At 42.7% G+C, this 20,945-nt stretch overlaps 1 protein-coding gene across 1 annotated transcript in view; it reads left to right on the forward strand.

Moving 5' to 3' along the window:
* Positions 1-1,612: 1,612 nt before the first annotated feature.
* The window catches only part of LOC144532777 (rap1 GTPase-GDP dissociation stimulator 1-B), a 39,135-nt gene continuing 19,802 nt past the window's right edge, over positions 1,613-20,945 (forward strand). Inside the window, exons 1-6 of the mRNA XM_078273714.1 lie at positions 1,613-1,849; positions 13,627-13,731; positions 16,762-16,884; positions 17,437-17,562; positions 18,856-18,984; positions 20,661-20,786. Coding sequence (XP_078129840.1) covers positions 1,837-1,849; positions 13,627-13,731; positions 16,762-16,884; positions 17,437-17,562; positions 18,856-18,984; positions 20,661-20,786 — 622 coding nt within the window. The 5' untranslated portion in view covers positions 1,613-1,836. The remainder of the gene's footprint in view (positions 1,850-13,626; positions 13,732-16,761; positions 16,885-17,436; positions 17,563-18,855; positions 18,985-20,660; positions 20,787-20,945) is intronic.

The raw sequence follows: 20,945 nt of genomic DNA on the forward strand, positions 1-20,945 counted from the left end.
AATTCTATTATAAAAGTGAACTTAAACATAAACTCAGCACCCATTGGCTGCGCTGTAACTCAAACCCTGCTGTCTTTATCATTCAAACATTCATCCCCGTGCAACAAACAAATGGATAGTTATTAGATGAGGAGCCTACCATCAAAATTATGAAGTTACTGTTTAAGGCAGGACACGTTTTGCATATGTAGAGTTTTTGCTCTATTTTGCCTCAATGTCTTCTTTTTCTCTAATGGAAGGAAAACTTCCAAAGCACACATTAAGATGGTGTTTGCTTTAGGCCTTAGGTCTGTTTGCATCTGTAGATTTCTTCTAAATTAACCAAACAAGCTAATCTGCATATTTAAACATAACATTTCAGGGGGGAAACTCTTGATGTAAATCATTAACTGGGAAAGTTCTGTGGTGATATGTTGTAGTTAATGCATAATTTGCATATCAATGTGACAATTGTGATGATGTTATTAGACAAACATCTTACTGTATTCACCTGTAGTGTACAGTACATTGGCCTGGATGGACATATTGCCTTAGCTAAACCTTAGCTAACTTATTACATTAGCTTGTAACGTTAGTGCACGCATTACACAAGTTAACTATATTTCTTATTGTCTTTTGGCTTATTAGCTGTAAACTTGAGGCACTGGTAGCTCAGTCTTTTGTTAAAAACAACTTCTCTCCACACAAGTCAAGAAAAACAACTGAGACAGAAGCTGGGAGGTGCTGCTGTCTGTCTGTCTGTCTGTCTGTCTGTCTGACGTGTGGCTATGTGGGCTGCTGCCAGCTGCGGAGGGAGAGCGAGGGAAGGGGGGAGGGCATCGGAACTTGACAAAGTAATCTCCCAACCTGATATTATGATTTTTTTATTCAATAAAATATATTTGGCGGTACTCATGCAACTTGTCTAGGTGTCCAATAGTTTCATTAAATGTCATTTAATTGCTTTGTTTTTGTTGTTATCTTCAGACGTTAGCTTTTCTAAAGCTAAATATTATTCATTAAATCTTTCTGTAAAATAGAGGCTTGTTTATTTCCAATAGAAGTAAATAAAATGTACCACCCAGTAACACTATTATTATTAATTAGTTACATTTCATAAAACATTTCAAATATTTATTTTTATAGTAGATGCTTTGAAATATCTGAATTTGAGAATTAAAAGAGAGAGAGAGAGAGAGAGAGAGAGACAGAGAGAGAGAGAGAGAGAGAGAGAGAGAGACAGAGAGAGAGAGAGAGAGAGAGAGAGAGACAGAGAGAGAGAGAGACAGAGAGACAGAGAGAGAGAGAGACAGAGAGACAGAGAGACAGAGAGAGAGAGAGAGAGAGACAGAGAGAGAGAGAGAGAGAGAGAGAGAGAGAGAGACAGAGAGAGAGAGAGAGAGAGAGACAGAGAGAGAGAGAGAGAGAGAGACAGAGAGAGAGAGAGAGAGAGAGAGAGAGAGAGAGAGAGAGAGAGAGAGAGAGAGAGAGAGAGAGAGAGAGAGAGAAAACAGCAAGGTGGGAACAGATAGCAAATGAGCAGAGAGAGAGAACGCAAGCGCAGTGGCGGCAGGAAGGGGGGGGGAGGGGGCAGAGAGCTAGAGAGTGTCGGCTAATGGGATTGAGGGAGCAAGAGCGAGGAGTAGAGAGGAACAGACAGAGTGAGAGACAGCGTTGGGGTACACCTGACCTTAAAAAGGGAGGGTAGCTCCTCTGCTAGCCACACACACACACACACACACACACACACACACACACACACACACACACACACACACTTACACACACACACACACACACAGTGCCAACAGGCAGAGGCAGTGAGCCAGCCAGCAGAGAGCCTGTCGACTAGCAGCCATGACAGACACCGGTGAGTACTGTAGATCCATATCGAACATCCCCTAGTGTATGTGTATGTGTGTGTGTGTGTGTGTGTGTGTGTGTGTGTGTGTGCTTTTATATGAGTGATGACGTATAATACCAGCTGTGGTTATGTGCTTTTAGATATCACACTCCAAGGAATGTGAGCGTGTGCAAATTTGGGTATGATGGCATTCTAGATACATAGATAGATAGACTAAATATGTATGGTGTATGATATACTGTATATGTAGATATATATTCTGATGATGATGATGATGGTAAACATGATTGAATCAACAGTGAAATATTGTCAGGCAGAAATATTTAATCTACATTGGTGCCTGATATTGAAACAAACATTTGTACATCATAATATTGTTCTCACATGTAGCTAATATAATTAATCAATTTATTTTAGCCTCTCTTTCCAGTGCACTTCTTCTTCAGCTGCAATATCTTTTTGTGTTGCAGTGCTGTCCCAAGAGGGCAAAAGAAAAAAGATATTTTTATTTTTTTTATTTTTAAGAGTGCGAAAAAAATGTGATTGTATGTGAGATGATCTTTTATGAAAAAAATACCCTATTTTAATATCACACATGCTAATGGAAAACATTAGCCTAATACAATTTTAAAGTAAGTAAAGTGGTTTTATGGTCATACTTCTCATAACAGGCATGTAAAGAAAAAGTTATTGCCATAGTGCAATAGACAAACAACATGTTACTGTAAAAGAAAGAGGAGCAATTTTATATCTTAAAAAGCAGTAGTAAAAGACAATGGTGGGATGTAAAATGTTTGCCTAAGTGCGTGTGTAGGTGCTCACATAGGTCATTGGTCCGTAGCATGACTAGTCAGACTAGTGCAGTGCAGCTTGGGGGAAAAGCTGTTTTTTAACATGGTGATGTTGGCCCCGATAATGCCTCCTTAAGAAGTATAGGTGTTGTTGAGCCTTCTTCTCTAAGGAGGTGGTGTTTTGGCTTCATGAGAAGTTGTCACCACCAGGAACTTGAACTTCAGGTTGTTCAAGCTCTCCTGAAGTCAACAATCATCTCCTTTGTCCTTTGTTGACATTAAGCAAGATATTGGTGTCCCTGCACAGTCTTCAAGCTGTCCTACTTCCTATATGCAGATTCGGCGTTGTTGGCGATGAGCCCCACGACTGTGGCGCTGTCAGCATAGTGGATGATGTGATTTCCCTTGTTCCCTTGTTGCTTGTGTTCAAAGTGGCAGTGGGACTGTCTGGGTTCTGTTGCTCAGAAAGTCAAAGAACCCAATTGCACATTGATGTGCTCAGCCTGAGGGAGTGCAGTTTATTTGCCAGGGTCAGGGGAATGATTGTGTTGAAGGCGGAGCTGAAGTCAATAAACAGCATCTATGCATATGTGTTCTTGTTCTCCAAAAACAACAGAACCAGATGGATGGCATATGCAGTGGCATCATCTGTGGAGTGTTGCTGCCGGTAGGCATATCGATGTGGGTTCAATATGTCTGGGATGGAGGCATTGATGTGTCCTTTGACTAGCTGCTCAAAGATCATGACAACTGAAGTAAGTGCCACAGGGCGGTAATCATCGAAACAGGTTGTGAGCCAGGGAGATGTTGAAGAGGTCTGTTAACACCTCAGTCATTTGGTGAGCGCACTCTTTGAGTGGGAATGTTATCGATGCTATCGTGGGTTCACCCTCAGCAGTGTTCCCTTCACGTCGCAGTACCTGCCTGGTTGCCTAGGGGAGCTGATTGGTGGCTTCATATGTGTAAAAAGCATTTAGTGTGTCTGACAGGGAGTCGTCACTGGTGGTACATAAGTACCCTTACTTCTTATTGTGTACCGCCTCATCTGAAGAAGACATAGAAGACATTTTTTATTGATCCCCAGTGGGGAATATACAATTTTACACTCATGTGATATTACACATTACACACAGGCCTGAAATACACTCACATGCACAAACAGGACCAACACAGTCTCACTCCCATCTCGTAAAATACGGACGCTTGGTCAGGTGCCTTTGTAGTTGTTATTGACGCTAAAAGTCTCCTTTAGCATCATATAACGCACTTGGTTGGGACTATTTAGTTAGGTTAAGGAAAGCTCATGGGTTGGCTTACATTTCCGTGACTCGCGGGAATGGGACGGTTGAGTTTAGGGAAAGGTGGTGGGTTGGCTTACGTTTCCGTGACAAGCGGGAATAACGGGCTGGTTAAAGAAGAAAATGCCTTCCGTGACACGCGGCAATAACGGGACAGTTAAAGACACACGCGGGACACAAACTCTGGTCTCCTGGGTGAAAGTCCTGTGTTTGACCCATCCACAACCCCGACCAATGTCAGGGTGGTGCCTTGCTCAAGGCAACACATTCTCACTCCCAGTGCGTCAAAAAGTAATGCTTGGTCAGGTGCCTTTGCCGTTTGTTACTGACACAAAAAGTCTCCTTGAGGGTCTCAGTCCAATTGACATGCGGCACAAGAACAGGACAGTTAGGGTTAGAAAACGATCGTGGCTGGGTTACAAACAATTACGTTTCAGTGACAGTTAGGTTTAGGAAAAGGTTGTGGGTGGAGTTACAAAATGTACGTTTCAGTGACATGCGGGACAAGAATGGGACATGAACCCCAGTCTCCTGGGTGAAAGTCCTGTGTTGTTTGATCCATCCACCACCCAACCACCCTCCTTACGCAGACTTTCGGTCTTTCGTACTACTCGCTACCATTGTCGCTCATAATACGTCAACTTACAGCGCCGCGGTGGAGCTATTGCTCTGCCCTGTGCGTTGCATACACACGCAAAAGGTTGGTTTGTGCGCCGCTATCTAAAGCTAAGAGCTACAGACCAAGTGTCAGTATTTGACAAGTTGGGAATGATAATGGCTACTTCAAGGGCATCTCAGCAGTGCCTAGGAGGTGAACTGGCACCCCTCCAGCTACCAGTCCACACTCTGTACTTGGTCCGTACAAGGACTTAGACCGGCGACCCTCAGGTTCCCAAGCCAAGTTCTTACGGACAACCCCAAAGTTTGTTGCATTGGCCGGGAATCGGACACGGGTCTCCTGCATGGCAGGCGAGAATTCTATCACGGAACTGAAAGTACAAAGAAGCTTTGTTTCTGCTAGCCATCCACTCCTGTTCATGAATGTATTATAAGACCTGAATAAGACCTGCATCTCGTCTCTGCAAATCCGCTAGTCCCTAATGACTGACCGAGGGGGAGAGAGCAAAGTTCTATAATACATATATGAGAGAGCAGCACTGTTTATGGTTACCGAGCATCCGTGGACTGCATGCATGGAAATGAATTACAATAGAAATATGGAGTTTAATTACAGGAGTGCTTGGAGTGGAAGGTAGATACTAGCTAATAAACATGTGATTGTTCTTTCAAGTATGTGTAGAGACAATAAAATCTGCGAATCTGGCAGGCAAGATGCTGTGCTTTTCAGATGCTCCCGGTGTGGTATGGAAAACAAGGGTTAGGGTACTGGCATCTCTTTTGGTCCAATCTGGCACTGACATCCATCGCTTTTCATCCATTTATTGCGTTTGTGTACACAGGATCCAGTATATTCTCTCCTCTTGTTGGAACAGAGACATGCTGATTCACAAAATGTACATGATTGAAATCGCCAGCAACAATGAAAAAACCCTCAGGATGTTTGTTGTGTAGCTGACTGATAGCAGCCCAGAACTCCCCCAGTGCCTCCTTAGCATTGTTGGGATGTAAACAGCTATGATGACAACGGTGGTAAATTCCCTCGGTAGGTAATCAGTACAAAGTATTCCACTGGCGAAGAACAGTGACTACCAACGACAGAAATGTTCGTGCACCAACCTTACATAGACATAGATTAGGTTTTACCCAATAGTGATGTTCTGTTGCCTGGAAGAAAGCTGGCGTAATTCTTTAGCATCACTAGACTGATCTCATGAAGTGGCGTATGTATGACACGCCAATTCACATGCCATTATTGGCGTGTTATAAAGATGCATACTCGCTTTTTAGCGTGTTTATCAACGCCGTTTGGCCTCCATTGACTAACATTACTGTGCGTTTGCGTGTTAATTTACGCCGTAGCGAGTAGTATGAAAGGGCGAAAATCTGCACAGGGAGGTTGGTCGGGGTGGTGGATGGGTTAAACACAGGACTTTCTTCTCGCGATAAGACGTTGTTCTCGCGATAACACATTCTTCTTGCGATAACACATTCTTCTCGCGCCAAGTGGCGTGTATGTGTACGCCCGCTCTATACAGTGTAGACGTACACGCGGATAGCTGAAAAAGCGTACAGATCACACGCCACTTGGCTTAAGAAAGTTGGCGTGTATGTTTACGCAAAGTCATGATGTCATGTTGAGCATCACTTTGCAATAGTGAATTTAGCTACCTATTTTAAACATAAAAAACACTGTAAAGACAATAATAAGACACTGGTTTAGATGTGTACCATAAAAAAAATCTACTTACCAGGACATGTAAGTGTAACTTCACGATTATGGTCTCCTTACATGCATTATTTATTTTTTCTTTACTGAGCAAACCAGTCTATTGCTTGCTTGCTCCCCACCCCATCACATACTATTATAATCAATGGAACGATTTGCCAAGACAATAATGCAGATAAAAGAATATAACATACCCCCTCTCCACAGTTGGAGCAGTTGAAAAAGAGTGTTTTTTCTCAAGGAGGGATTGACTCGCCCCCTATTTCCATTTAACTCCAAAAAATAACTTTTAGATGTTTTTACTCATTACACATACACTATTTAGTTGTTAAATGCATTATAACAACCTGCTACAATGGTTGTTCCCCAGTCCTCATTTTATTGAAACCATTTCTCTTATACAATGTACAATGTTGATTCAATGGCATTTTTCCATCATATACTGTAAATTGTGACAGCTTAAAAATGTTGATTTGAAGTATATTTTTTACCCTCAAACATTTATCAACCTGTATGACCCTGACTCAATGAACAACTGTCTGGGACATGACTTGGTGTTGGGTTAGTTAGGGTATCTTCCGAGACAAATCACACACAGTTGTTTCCAAATAGTAAAGCATGGGCTCATCCCCCTCTTGTTGCATTGCATAAAATGTAAAATGCGTTCAGCTTTTTTGATGCAAAGCATGGAGTAGTTCCCTACCCAGTCTACATCGACGACCCCTCTTTGGGGACATTCGGCTGTTTGTCTCACTGGTCTCTTGCCCTCTGGCCTCCGTTTCAGAACAAAACCAAGGCATGCCAGGGCTTCTTTTATCCCTGTGGCCATCGGAAAACTCTTAATTTACTTCATTAACTTGCTTGCTTTTATGTGTATTCTTCCTAGATAGCTTGAATTAGCCTGGATGGATTATTTATGTATTTATTTATTACATTCATTTTTACTTGTCTCTGTACAGCACTTGACTTAACTTAACATGTATGTATTTAGTGGGCTGTTTCTAATGTCTTTAACCTTGTTTTGTAGCTTCTGGTTCAGTGTGGTAGGTGTACCTTGTTTTCATGTGTGGTGTGGAATTTTTCTGTATTTGTTGCTGTTGTCAAATGTTTGTCGACCTCGTTGTGATTTGATGCCTGCTGCAGATCAAATTTCCCTCGGGATAATTAAGATAAAGTTGAAATTGAAGTGCGAGTGCACTGTTTAGCTCAAGATTGGAGGTATAGAAACTATTCTGTGGCCAGGAACCAGGGACTGTCATGCATTACAAGCTAAAGACACACCACCCAACAAGCCAAGCCTCATCTGAACCCACTACTGCTGCTGCTTCTGCTGCTGCTGACTCTTAAAGCGTAACTCTCGCCAAAATGCAACCTAGGGTCTTTTTGTGAATGGACCCGAGTCAAACTTTTGTTTAAAAGCATATTTAGGACGGAAGCGCCACTTTTAAGATTTACCGTATTTTAGTTTTTCGGTCAAATGGCCTTTTGAATGGGAGTAATAAGGGGCAGTTTTATGCTAGCCTCAAAATATCTATTTTTAAAACACTAAGAAGGCTCGACACAACATGAGACTTTGCGCGAAGTATCACCAGGGGCTCTACACCTTAACTACACCGCTGACCAAGGGATGTACTAAATCTGTGACTACTTGTTTTGATATCGACTAGTTTTGACTGCCGAGGTGGTAGCAGCCGGAAACAAAAGAGCTACGGCGAGTTGTTCAAAACCTTTTTTAATAAACTCTGGGAACACAACCAATGTTCTCAATGCTGGAGTTCATGTGTAGAGTCCCTGGTGATACTTGGAGCAAAGTCTCATGATGTATCGAGCCTTCTTAGTGTTTTAAAAATAGCTATTTTGAGGCTAGCATAAAAGTGCCCCTTATTACTCCCATTCAAAAGGCCATTTGACCGAAAAACTAAAATACGGTACATCTTAAAAGTGGCGCTTCTGTCCTAAATATGCTTTTAAACGAAAGTTTGACTCGGGTACATTCACAAAAAGACCCTAGGTTGCATTTTGGCGAGAGTTACGCTTTAATTGTCTTGCTAACTGCTGGTCTGAGGCATGAACCCCATAGGCAGCACTATAAATGTACAGCTTTACAAACGGAACCTAGAGGTGCATCAACAGCTCTCTGACACTGTCGGCACTTAAACTAAACATAATAAGCTTCACAGTGATGGGGTTTATTGCTGGACTGTATTGGGATTAGATTGTGCAGGTGTTCCTTGTGTCCACCCTCTGCATATATGTATGTCAATGTAAGTACATATGCGTGTATGTTTGTATATGTTGAAACACACAGTGTAGTTGAGGCGTCTTTGATGCACCCTGGGGACTCCCTCGCAGCACTCTGTGGGATTGATTAGTATATTGCTCGCCTGCTCTCTTGTCAAACACACATGGACACATGCACACGGACACACACACACACACACAATGATGCTGACGTAGCAGACTGTGTATCAGCCTGATGGCCCCCTTCACTAAGGCTATTTCATTCGACTTACAAGGGATTAGTTTAGGTGATTACCGTCTGCAGGTCTTTCCTCACTGTGTGTGTGTATGTGTGTGTGTGTGTGTGTGTGTGTGTGTGTGTGTGTGTGTATATGTGTTGGTGCGTGTGGGGTTAATTAATTTAAAAGAGCGGTCAAGTCTGGTGTCATCTCTACTTAAAAGTACTGGTGTGAGGGCAGTGCCCTGGCCCTCGTTTTTAACTTTTTTTAACATTCATTTTCCTGAACTAATCTTTCCCTTTTTGACATAAATGTACCTTGTTTTACTCACTTAACTCTCCCATCATTTAAATCTGGAGTCACAGCTACATGTAAAATATACAAACAATGCTAACATTATTATTAAGCAGAAAACCTAATATATTGTAAACATCACACCATTGAAAGCAATCCCATTATCAAGAAAACATATGTCTGTATATGTAGCCTATACATATATGTGTGAGTATCTGTATATGAAGGATATATGAACAGAAAACGTTGACACTTTGTTTAGATCCCAGGCTTGGGTGCTGCTGACTCAAGCCTCCCCTTCTCTCCAAGGGGCACAGCAGCACATGATCAGGGGGCCATATGTTGGAGTCAACCCCCGGCTTACTTACAGCACATCCTTTGGAGGTGTGTTTCACATCCTCTCATCAGCATTCAGTTCATTAATTCACAGGTTACTTTAAAAGCAAAAATACTTTGTTTCTGTTGGTTTGTGTCCACTGATGCAGTTTATACTCTTCTGGAAGGTAAGAGCATTAGCAGATCTCAGGGCATTGGGTGTTAAGCACCTGACACACCAACCCGACGAAATGACGGAACATCTCTCTAGACCTCGTAAACACAGAGCACGCTGTCGTCAGTCATTGTTTTCATCAGAGAGTGTTGATAGTAATCAAGAAGGATCGTTGTCAGAAGAAAATACAATAGTAATAAGAAGATACTGGCGTAGTCAGCTCCGGTTTTCTCGTGCACTGATTCGCTAGTCAAGGGCTAGAACTCCACCAATCCAGATTGGTCATTGAGTCGACTGCCCACTGGCCGATTCAACAAGTCAAATCGGCCAAAATGAAGGCCGACGGCTCCTACGACTGACGACGGCACCGAACACACCGAACAGACTCGAGTCACTGACCTCGCCAGACTGTCCGACGGCCGATAATTGGGTTGGTGTGTCAGCGCCGTTTAGAGGGGTCATAAAGTGGACTTCCTGTTCTGGGTTTTCCATTACTGTCACCCTGGAGTCTTACCAGTGTCCAGTTATGGTTGAGTTCCGGTACTCACCAAAGGTCAATAAGTTACTCAAGCTACACTGTGATCAGTTCATTCAACCCTATCACCACACAACAATGTCAATTTGTATAGCGCTGGCCATGAACATTGTGATTGGTTTAAAGAAATGCCAATAAACCACGTTTTTCTCCCATCCCAGAATGCTGTGTGGACTGGCCAGACCTTCCTCCGCAGCGCTGTGGAGGAAGGTCTGGCAATGCAAGACTAATGAGAAGGCAAATGTTAACTGCAGGTCTGATAGACCACCACACCCTTACTTTCTGCCTTGTGACATAAAGGGCACTCTACATCCGGTATTGACGCTCAATGTTGACATTGGACATAAATCGTGAGCTGAAGGCGAGTTCTTGGATACTCTGCTGGTTTATTTCTAATCATACTGAAATGAGTTTATTCAGCAACAATATTACAGTAAAAGTCTGTAACCCATCTATAGGCCACTAGAGGAGCTAAGAATATCCTGAAAGTGACACTAGTGGAAAGAGCATGGGGTCTGGAGTGCGGATCGGGCCGCATTTTTTTGTCCGAGCCCGGCCCATGTCCGACAGAGCAGTAACCGAACCCGACCCGAGCCCAACAGGCATTAAGATATTTATGTCCGAGCCCAACCCGAGCCCGACACAGTTAAAATCTCATTTTTTTCTCATACTAATGACACAAGTACGTTTCTTTGTGTGGAAAGCCCGCTTTTATGAAACAACTGTAGGAAGGCATTCGGAAATGTCACCAGATGAGCGCATCAGCGCACACAGGGCAACAAGCACACGTTAACACAGGTGTGCAGTTGGCTACCTATATAATAAGCTGTTATTATTTGTATTTAAAATGTTCAATATCTTATCGCGCTGATGTGACCGAGCCCGACCCGAACCCGAACATCATTTCTAAATAGCTGACCAGGCCCATCAGGTCCCGTCGGGGTCGGGTCGGGTATCCATCTTCTAATGGGGTCATAAAAAAGAAGAATTGGAGTAGTTTTAATGTGTATCTGTCATGGAAGAATGGTTTGCACAAGATTTAGGCAACCTCTCTTCATCTTCAGCACAAACAAAAACATGTTCCAGTATTTAAATAAAACACAATATGGTGTTGTTGACAGATGGCATACCCAGAGCAAAAATAATTTGTAATAAAAGGATGATTGGAAATAGATCAGGCTTTGCTATTACAATCTGTTAAAAATGCCTTGATTAGCCCTGATACAGATCCTGCATATTGGTGTGAACGTATACCGGTAGTGTCACGAATCCCTGGCCGTATGTAAGCGTTTGTGTTTGTTTTTGTTTGTCTCTATCTGTAGTATGCTTGGTGTGTGTTCTGTCTATTCTGTGTTTGTGCGTCTTCCTCTGTCTCTCCCCTGGCATTCGTTTGGGGGCGTGCCTGGCCTGTCCCTTCACACACCTGCGCTGATTCCTTTCACCAAACTTGTACCTCATCCGCTCGTCAAGGCAGTACTTAATGCTGCGTTCCAGACACAATTTTTAGCCCGTAAGTTATGACTTCAAGTCACGACTCACGACTTGGTAGCGTTCCAGGGTTCAGGCTACATTAACGTTAGGTAGCCTAGTCCCCGTCCAGTCCCCGCCGGATGGTTATGAAGTACTGTTCGAGGAATCCCAGACCTCGGTCCTGGAGACGCCACCTCCATTCCGCACCCATCTAGTTCACCATTGTTCGGATCGAGTCCCGCATTCAAGTCTGCCAGCCAGCCACTCTCCGTACTGGAACCCACCTGGACTCTTCCCCCCTCCTGCACCTGCCAACTCAGTCTATTTGCACATTTCTGACCCACCAATAAATTGCTTAACTCACTCTTCTGGTCCAGTCTGCTTTTGGGTTAAATCACAGCAAACCTGACATATAGTCAGTCCCTCCAGGATTTTGCGGCCTTTTTTTGAGATTGTTGCGGCCCAAAATGCCTGATTTCGAGGGAGCTTTTGTAAAAAATTGCGATAAAAGTTGCGATGTCTTTGTCTGTTTGTTGCAATGAAGTTGAGGGAGACAGTGAAAATTGCAAAAAAGTTGCGATTTTTTTTAATTTTTTATAGTTCTTTAAAAATAAAAAGGAAAAAGTATCCAAGGATGTTTTGGGGAGAATAAAACTACTCTAGTTTTCTAGTAGTAGAACTCTAGTACTAGTTATCCTATTAACCTTACCAAAAAGGCTCAGGATGCTGTAAATGTTGGTATAATATGAAAATGGCTGGTGGATTTAAGACAAAAAATAACAAATTTATCGAACGAATCAAATTTGAACATGTCTCAGTGGCTTGTTGATATTTACATTGTTAGTTAATTTCCTATCCTGGCCTGGGACACACATTCATACGGTTTGATAAAGTACTTATTGGACTTTAACTTATCATTGCACTTACAATAACGAGCGTTATGTGTGTGTGTGTGTTGTGTGTGTGTGTTTGTGTGTGTTTGTGTGTGTGCAAGCGTCAGTCGCGGGGGGAACGGAGCAGCAGCCCCGCCCGCTGCAGAGAGCCGACAGCCAGGATTGAAACGGCAGCAACTCCAGCGACTTTTAAATTGTTACAGTCTACATTGATGTTAAAATGTTTACCGGTTGGCAGGAAGGTCTGAAATGTTTTGCACGGTCTTTCGCTGCACGTTTTGTTGGTAAATGTGAGATGTTCGAGTCACACACACGTCTCGTCTTCATATCAAAAACAAGGAAATGATCAACCCGTTCTCACTCCCGCTTGGTCATTGGCTCTCAGAGTGCACGTGAGACTGCTGCGATTGGTTGAAGTCGCGGGAAACTTCAGGTTATTGGTCAAATGTGCGGAAAAGTTGCACGTGAATTGGCGCGATCGCGACATCGTGAAATCCTGGAGGGACTGTATAGTTAAGGGACTGTGACCAAAAATTTAAATAAAAGACACTGCAACTGTACGTTTCACGTTTTGATTGACATGAAGACATGGGAAAGTTAAGCGAACATATATCCAAGATATCAGTCTGTAGTTTTAAGGGTTTATGAATAAAAGACTTTCAGCCAGCAGCACCACCAGTTAGAATGAAATACTGGACTGTAATTGATGCCACCAGAGGAATGGACAGAACCACAGGCCCATCAAATCTGAATGTTGGGTTTAGTCCAAGAAGAGTATGTAATAGTATTATATTTAAAGCTTTAGTGTGGAACTTTTTGATATTAATGAATGTCCGTTCCATTCAAGCCATTGCCAGATGAGTTGCTACAAAGCTGATTAAGACTATCAGCTCCACACAACTCTCTCTGGATTTCTCAGTATGACTATGAACAGAAGATTGTGGCGTCCGGTGACTTTAGCGCGCAGAAGCTTGATTGAAGATAATGACCTCTTCTGAAGAGTCCATCATGTTTTTAAATCCTCCGTGTCCCTTCATGAAGACAGTGCTCCCCATGAGCCGCCTTTAAATGTGTTTTACTTTTTGGTGTTGTTGACTAATGTTCATATACAAGTTTATTAAGGTGGGATGAGAAAGACTTTTGAAGCTGGCATATTCTTAACTTTTGTTGTTGTTGGTGATGATGGTGTATGTTTGTGTGTTGCAGACTCTCTTATCGAGGCTCTAAAGGCTATCAGTGTGAGCACAGAGTTGATTGAGGAGGAGCTCAAGCCTCATTTGGACACAGTGCTGGCTGCTCTTTTGGAAAAAAGTAAGTAATGTACGCACACACACACACACACACACACACACACACATCGATGAGTCCTCTAATGGATGGGGTTGCGCCCTGGCCAGATACGTTCTAGTTTCTGTAGTTCTATTCCATCCTGCCGGCACAGTAGATCTGTAGTTGTGATGCTGAGTTGTGTAGCCCAGGTGGGTGAGAGGGTACTGTACACACGTGCATACATGAATGCACCCCCCTACATCGCCCCCCCTACATATAGAAATATACTATCAATACATCTCAATTCCAGTGGTGACTTCGTTACTGTACTTAAGTACATTTTTCACGTATCTGTACTTTACTTAAGTAGAATCAATAGTGCATACTTTTGACTTTTACTTCATTACATTTTGCAGCAATTATCTATACTTTCTACTCCACTACATTTCTACAACGTTCTGTTACATTTTCGTAAAATTTTCTGATCAGTTTTTCCCGCCGCCAAAACGTCTTCCTGACCATCACACGTTTGCAGTCTGCAGGGAAGCCTTCAGCAGCGGCTCCTGCACCACCACGCCAAGACCCGCCCTTCAATAGCATTTATTGGCCAGGCGCGTACTGCTCCCGGTACTACCACTACTGTTACTGCTGCTGCTCCCGATACTCTGCTTGGTCATATGTGAAGCATCCATTCACATAAGGTTAATATACAACCCGTATATCTATCTTAAAGTGATCATATTATGAAAGAAAATCACGTTTTGTGCTCTGTCTCTGGTGCTTCCACACACATATAAACTTTGAAAAAAAAACATCCATGCTGTTTTGAGTGAGATACGGTTTCTGTATATAACCTGCCTTCAGTCTCCGGGTGAGCTGTTCAAAATCTGCACAGCTTTCTACGTCACTAGCCGAAACGAGGGGCCTAGGGGGCTAACCGTTAGCATGCTAGCGCTAGCATGCTAGCTCGTTCTCAATGGCAAAACACTGCTACAACACACACGAATTCACCCTAATCTACAAAATAAATTGTATAGAACTACTTCCATGTCCCTGTTCTGCAGGTATTCCACACAAAGTTGGAAGTGTGCCCTCGTCTCCCAGCTAATCCTGCCTTGTACAGGCCAAAGTTGCACAAACAGCTAGCTAGCTCACGTAGTCCTTACCTAGCTACTGCGCATGTGCGACTGACAACAAAGATGTTCCAGCAGTGAGAGGTCTCACTCTGTAGCTAAAACAGAGACCTGAACACAGGGTGAAAAGAGGAGCTGCAGAAATGTGCAGTACAACAAAAATATGGTGTTTTCTGAAAATTAAACCATGTAAACCTATTTTGATACAATTTCAAATTACAATTATGAACCTGAAAATGAGCATAATATGACCACTTTAAAAACACTCCAGGTCCTCCTCATCTGTGAAGCCACGAACTTGTTGTCCAAGCCTGTGTTCTCGCTAGATAAATGTGTGCAGCATTCACTGTCCCGTGGGAAATAATGCAATGGGGTAAATTAACCTAAAACTAACTTAATTAAAATGCCACAGCCCATAGGCCGACTGGTTTTTTTTTTATTATTAGAATATAGACATTAAGAGAATAAATCGTTATGCAAGTACTTTTACTTTTAATACTTAAAGTACTTATAAAATCAGGTACTTTTTACTTTTACTTAAGTAGGGTTGCCATTGTGGTACTTCTACTTTTACTAAAGTAAATATGTATCTGGTTATTTGTACTTTTACTTAAGTACTGAGATTCAGTACTTCATCCACCACTGCTCAATTCATACAGATAATATTTAGCCTGGGACAACAAAGACAAAAATATTCAATGATTTTTTTAATCGGTCTCCCCTGAGAAACAGTAAAAATGCCAACACATTGGACAGGCAATGGTGCGTAAGTATGCCCCCATGGAGAGATGACCACAGCAGGAATAGACAACATTGTGTTTATTAGACACAAAATATTGAAAATTGTTTGCGTGAATAAATGTGCAGGTTGACAGTGCATTGCTATCGGCCTATTATTTATTTCAGGAACCATCTGGGAAAATATAAATTAATACAGAAGAGAAACAGTGGTACTGAAAGATATTTTGGATACTTTGGATATTTTTTATTTGTTTTCGTGTTTCGCAACCTCACTAAATTATACAAAAACATAGATAAGGTGAAGATTACTCCGGCCTCCATGTGTCATCCTTCCACCACTCGGCCAATCCTTACAGGGGAATAGTAATGTGAACAACAAATGTCATAGCAATCTGCCTACTACAGTAAGCCCTTTCCAGATATGGAATATGTAACAATGCTGGTGCCATTTGTTGAAGTGATGGCACTCAAACATAGCATTGTGTAACATAAATGTAATCTATTGTACATGTTGATCTCTTTAGACAGTATAAGACCATTACATTGAACTACTGTGCTTGTGGAAAATAATACAAAGGGAAGAAATTTGAAACGCTGTGTGTCGATCTGGGGCCACATTCTGCTTTATGATGAATAATGCAAACGTTTAAGGAGCTGATGGGATTACATTCAACTGGAATTGTATTTTCTACGATTTTGTGTGACAAATATATTGATTGATTGATCTGGGTGGCTTGATAATGCTTCTGAGTGGTTTAAAGTACCCTGTAGTTTCCTGAGTAAATTCTCAATGTATTTCCAAGATAGAATACACAGTCCGACTGCTCACATGCTGTAACCTTGTACATGAAATGTTGCAGGTCTGCTCATCAGATGTGACCCACATGCAAACTTGCCATCACATAACAATGTGCATGTCTGAAAGGTGCTACATTACCCTGGATTTTGTGTGCAAATTGTATATTCGGTGTAAGGATGGCACACGTTGCCTGTTAGACCGTCACATATATTGAGTGAAAGTGAAAGTCTGATGGTGGCAGTAAATAAAAGATCAGGAGGCCACCACAAAACATGACAGTGGATTTTTTTTATGTAACCACTAAAAACTACTGGTCAAAACTAATGTAGTTTCTAGTATTTAAGCTGTGATTCAATATCCTGTTGTTTTTATTTTCAATAAATGAATTTGTGTCCACAGAGAAGGATGCTGCTGTTGAGATTGCCAGAAGTGGGATTCTACCCATACTGGCTCAGGCCTTACGGAGCAAAAGCCCCCTTTCCTGCCAGGTGGCTCTGGTGGTGGCAGAGATGGCCAGAGAAGGTAGGATACTGCTGTGGTTTTGTTGGATAATATAAAACAAGATAACATTTGTGTATTAAAATAAAATACAGCAAGGAAATGTTGAATATTTTAAATGATATCTAGGGGAGACCAGGGATATTTGTAACATTTGACATTTCTGTCTGTCATCTTGGAGCTCTTTTAAGCCAGGGCATTCCATTTTGAATGACAGTTGGGCTGCCGTCACAGCAGGCGAGCATACATTGTAGGCTTCATTCAGCCCTCCTCAGCGCCATCCACACTCCACCTCTATACCCATTTTTGGATTTGCAGACGTCACGCCTGCCAAGATGGCGAGGGCCGCTAGGAGCCGCACACTTTGAGCTTCATTTTGGCTCATCAGTAACCCCTGTCCATTTTTAATACAGTCTATGGTCTAGAACTTTCCATCACATTATCTTCCCCAATAGTTTGCCCAGTTGACATGGAATGTTCAAACTCTAATGGCTCAGAGAAAAAGCAAGCTTGAAACCAGAATCACGACTCACAGACAGACGGGTGAAATGTGGTGTGTCCTTGTGTGTGTTGCAGCTGCAGTCAGGGAGCCGTGCATTGAGGCAGGCCTGGTGAAGGTGCTGGTTCCCCATCTGAACAGCAACAACCAGGAGATGCTGCTGAACACTGGCAGGGCCATCGGACGCATCTGCTTTGACAACTGTGAGTTGGTCTGACATTGCTGGCTCACTCAGCATGGTTCATGATGATACACAGTGTGAGTATGAGGCAGAAACTGTGAAGGTTATACAGGCAGACAGCAAGTCACTCTAAAGGTTTAAATAGGTACCAGTGTTATAGTCAAGACCACCTAAACCGAGACCAAGTCATCACCAAGACCAGAGTGTATCAAGACCAAGACAAGGCCAAGAATTTGAGGAGTTGAGACCGATTCAAGTAGCCTAGAGATCTAGACGCACCTTAGCGGCAGCAAATGTAATTTGCAGCCAGGGTCAGTCTAGCAACTCTCCGTTGGCTTGCGAGCTGGAACAAACAAACTCAGGCCAATCACATCGTGTATAGAGTCGGTGGGCGGGCTTAACATAATGACGGCAGAGTTGCGACGGTTCCGCGTGAATTCCCTGCTACTTGAAAACAAAGAAGATGGCTGCTGCTGCTGGCGAACAGCGGTCTTTGGAATCGGCTTTGGCCGCGACTCTGGAAGACTTGGAGTTCAGCTTTTCTTTGAGAAAAGAACAAAGAACGGCACTGAAGTCATTCTTAAAAAAGGAAGATGTGTTCGGAGTTTTGTTGACCGGATACGGCAAAAGTTTAATCAACTAGCGTTGCTCTGGTTGGTTGTAGCGCTGTCCTATTGCGTGCAGAGTTAATTTGAAAGACAACCGTTTATCCCGCCCCTCGGATTGAGCCCTGCCAATGGTAAGTTCCCAGACCCAACATCTGGATGTGGGTCTGGCTTGTCAGGCTACGATTCAAGACCAAGACCAGACCAAATCGAGTCCAACACTGCATGCCACGATAAAATGTGAAAAATGCTAACCATAGGCACTTCTCAAATTGATCTGAAAGATCCAGATTCCCATAAAATATCCACAGAAAACACCTCTTGTATTGCTATAAGTGTATCATGAGAAATGCCTTGATGAAATAATCAAAAGGCAGTTGTGGTTGACTGGTTGACTGGTGTGACTGGTCTTGAAATAAAATCCAGAGTCATCTTTATTTGAGACCGAGACAAGGCCGAGTAAAAATGTGGTTCCAAGACGAGACCAAGAACTTCAAAAAGTGGTGTTGGGACCGGTCTCGAGACCAAGACCGATCTGGAGTACTACAAATCTGTGACACCATGAAATTAAGTAATAGCCTGGAAGTGGAAGTGAAATTTAAAGCAAACAACTGCATAATAAAACATGTCCATATCTGTTACTTACCTTGATCACCTTCTCTCTCTCTCTCTCTCTCTCTCTCTCTCTCTCTCTCTGACCTCCCATCCAGCATTCCAACAGGACCAGTTGGTCCAGAGTGGTGTAATCCCCAGACTGGTATCCATTATAAGGGAGTATCCAGAGAACGACCCCCTGGTCAACGTCTGCCTGCTGGCCCTCTGTAACCTGGCTGACATGGGTGAATATTTAGTAATTGTATTTATTTTAGTAATTCATTATCAATTTGCTGTGATTTAAGTCCCATGTCCCTCACACCTACGGTACATATATATATATATATATATATATATATGTATAAACAAACTATTTTGATGCTTTTTATGCACTCTGCTACCTTATTTACGTTCAAAATACACAGTCTTAATCATTACAATATTTAAATGTGTACCTCAAAAACTGTCTTTCCAGATTAATTATGGATTGTGATTTTAAAGACATGAGTAGTTGTTAGTAATTAGAATTAGTATTGCGTAAAAACAGAATACTCCACAACTGCTATCATCGTTAGTCGGAAAAACAGTAAATCATTTCTGGACAGATCTCATCATTAATTATTGTTATTGTCATTTACTCACAAATGGCATCTTTTGTCGGGTTTCACAGGCTTACATTTCAAGTTATATTCAGGGCTACACTTAAAGGTGTACTATGAGTTCCTGCATGGTTTCAGCGTGATTTCATTTTTATCTCAAATCGTAGGCATCTCTCCTTGATCCGCTAGCTGCCCCCTGAACACACCGTGAAAAAGCCCGGTCTCGGGAGACAACACAGGGGTCGTAAACGTCGGTCACTCCCCGATGTGAGTCGAGTGCAGATGTGAGTCGCGCATGCTCAGATTTAAACGGTTTACGGCATAACGCGTCGTACTGAAATTTGTGAAATCCATAAAATATTTTTTTCTCTTTACATACAATAACAGAAGATGGAAATCATTTCAAAAACGTTTTAGCTATCTATGATTGTTTGATTGCTAACGTTAGCTCTGTTGTGTTTGATTGCTAACTTGTAGCCAGCAGTGAACGAACTTCGTTGTAGGTCCATTTTTACTGTATTGACGTTACAGAAGTCTCTCGTTAGCATCTTGTAGGCTACTTGTCGCAAAGTGACGCATGTGCAACTCACATCTGCTCTCGATTCACATCGGGCAGTGACAACGTCAAACAAACACTAGAGGCACAGGCTGTGCACCAAAATACAACAAACCACGTTCCAGCCAATCACCAACAAGTTGGTTGGGGGAGGGGGTGGGGGTTAGTGACAGTTAGTCAGTTAGTCATGACAGTTACGGAAACATGGGTGGAGGGGCGAGCTTGCTCTGTTTTGTTTGGTATTTATTTTGAACGTCAACAGAAGTGACATCATGCAGGAACTCATAGTGCACCTTTAAAACAGTTGGGGCTTAGCCCCGGCAAAATGACCCTGCGAAGCTGAGGTGTTTACATATTCTTCATGTTCTCTCCTTGCTTTCCTGTCAGACATATAAAACACAGACTCTCACAGGTACAAAGGCCAGTAAATACTGGCACACACACCGATTGTGTACGGTGCCAAGAGAGCTCAGTGGGAAGAACATACAAAAAAACACAGATCACTTCAGTCATTCTTCAGTGCTTCCCCAACTCATTTCATCAGCTAATAAAGTGATGTCACCAGGACAAAGGAATCAAAGCTTGTCCCAAAAGAAGGGAGGTCAACACGTATAAAATGTTTCAAATGAAGATTTGAGCCGGGAATTCCCCATTTCAAAAGACTGCTGTGGTAAATTGGCGGTAGATCTCAGATGTATGATCACTGGTAGTCAGGATAATTGGTCACCTCCTCACTGTCTATAGTTATAGACCCCTGTGTTTGCAGACTCTGCGAGGGATGCCCTGGCAGAGCTGGATGTGGCAGGCGTACTGACCTTTCAGCTGAAACGGGCGCCCGATGCCGAACGCCGACATGTCATCCTGGAAATACTGGGCTCACTGGGCGAGAGCGGTAAGACCTGCAGGGTGCTTGTTGATGAAACAAGCATGCCTTCATATTTTCACTATGGCGCTTACCCACTGCTAGTACCGCGGTACCCCGTCCTCCTTTTCCATTGCAGATTTAGTACCGCCTCATGCGTGACGGTGCAGATCCACCTGGCCGTGCAAC

This window comes from Sander vitreus, chromosome 17, assembly GCF_031162955.1.
Source record: "Sander vitreus isolate 19-12246 chromosome 17, sanVit1, whole genome shotgun sequence".
Classification (NCBI taxonomy): domain Eukaryota; kingdom Metazoa; phylum Chordata; class Actinopteri; order Perciformes; family Percidae; genus Sander; species Sander vitreus.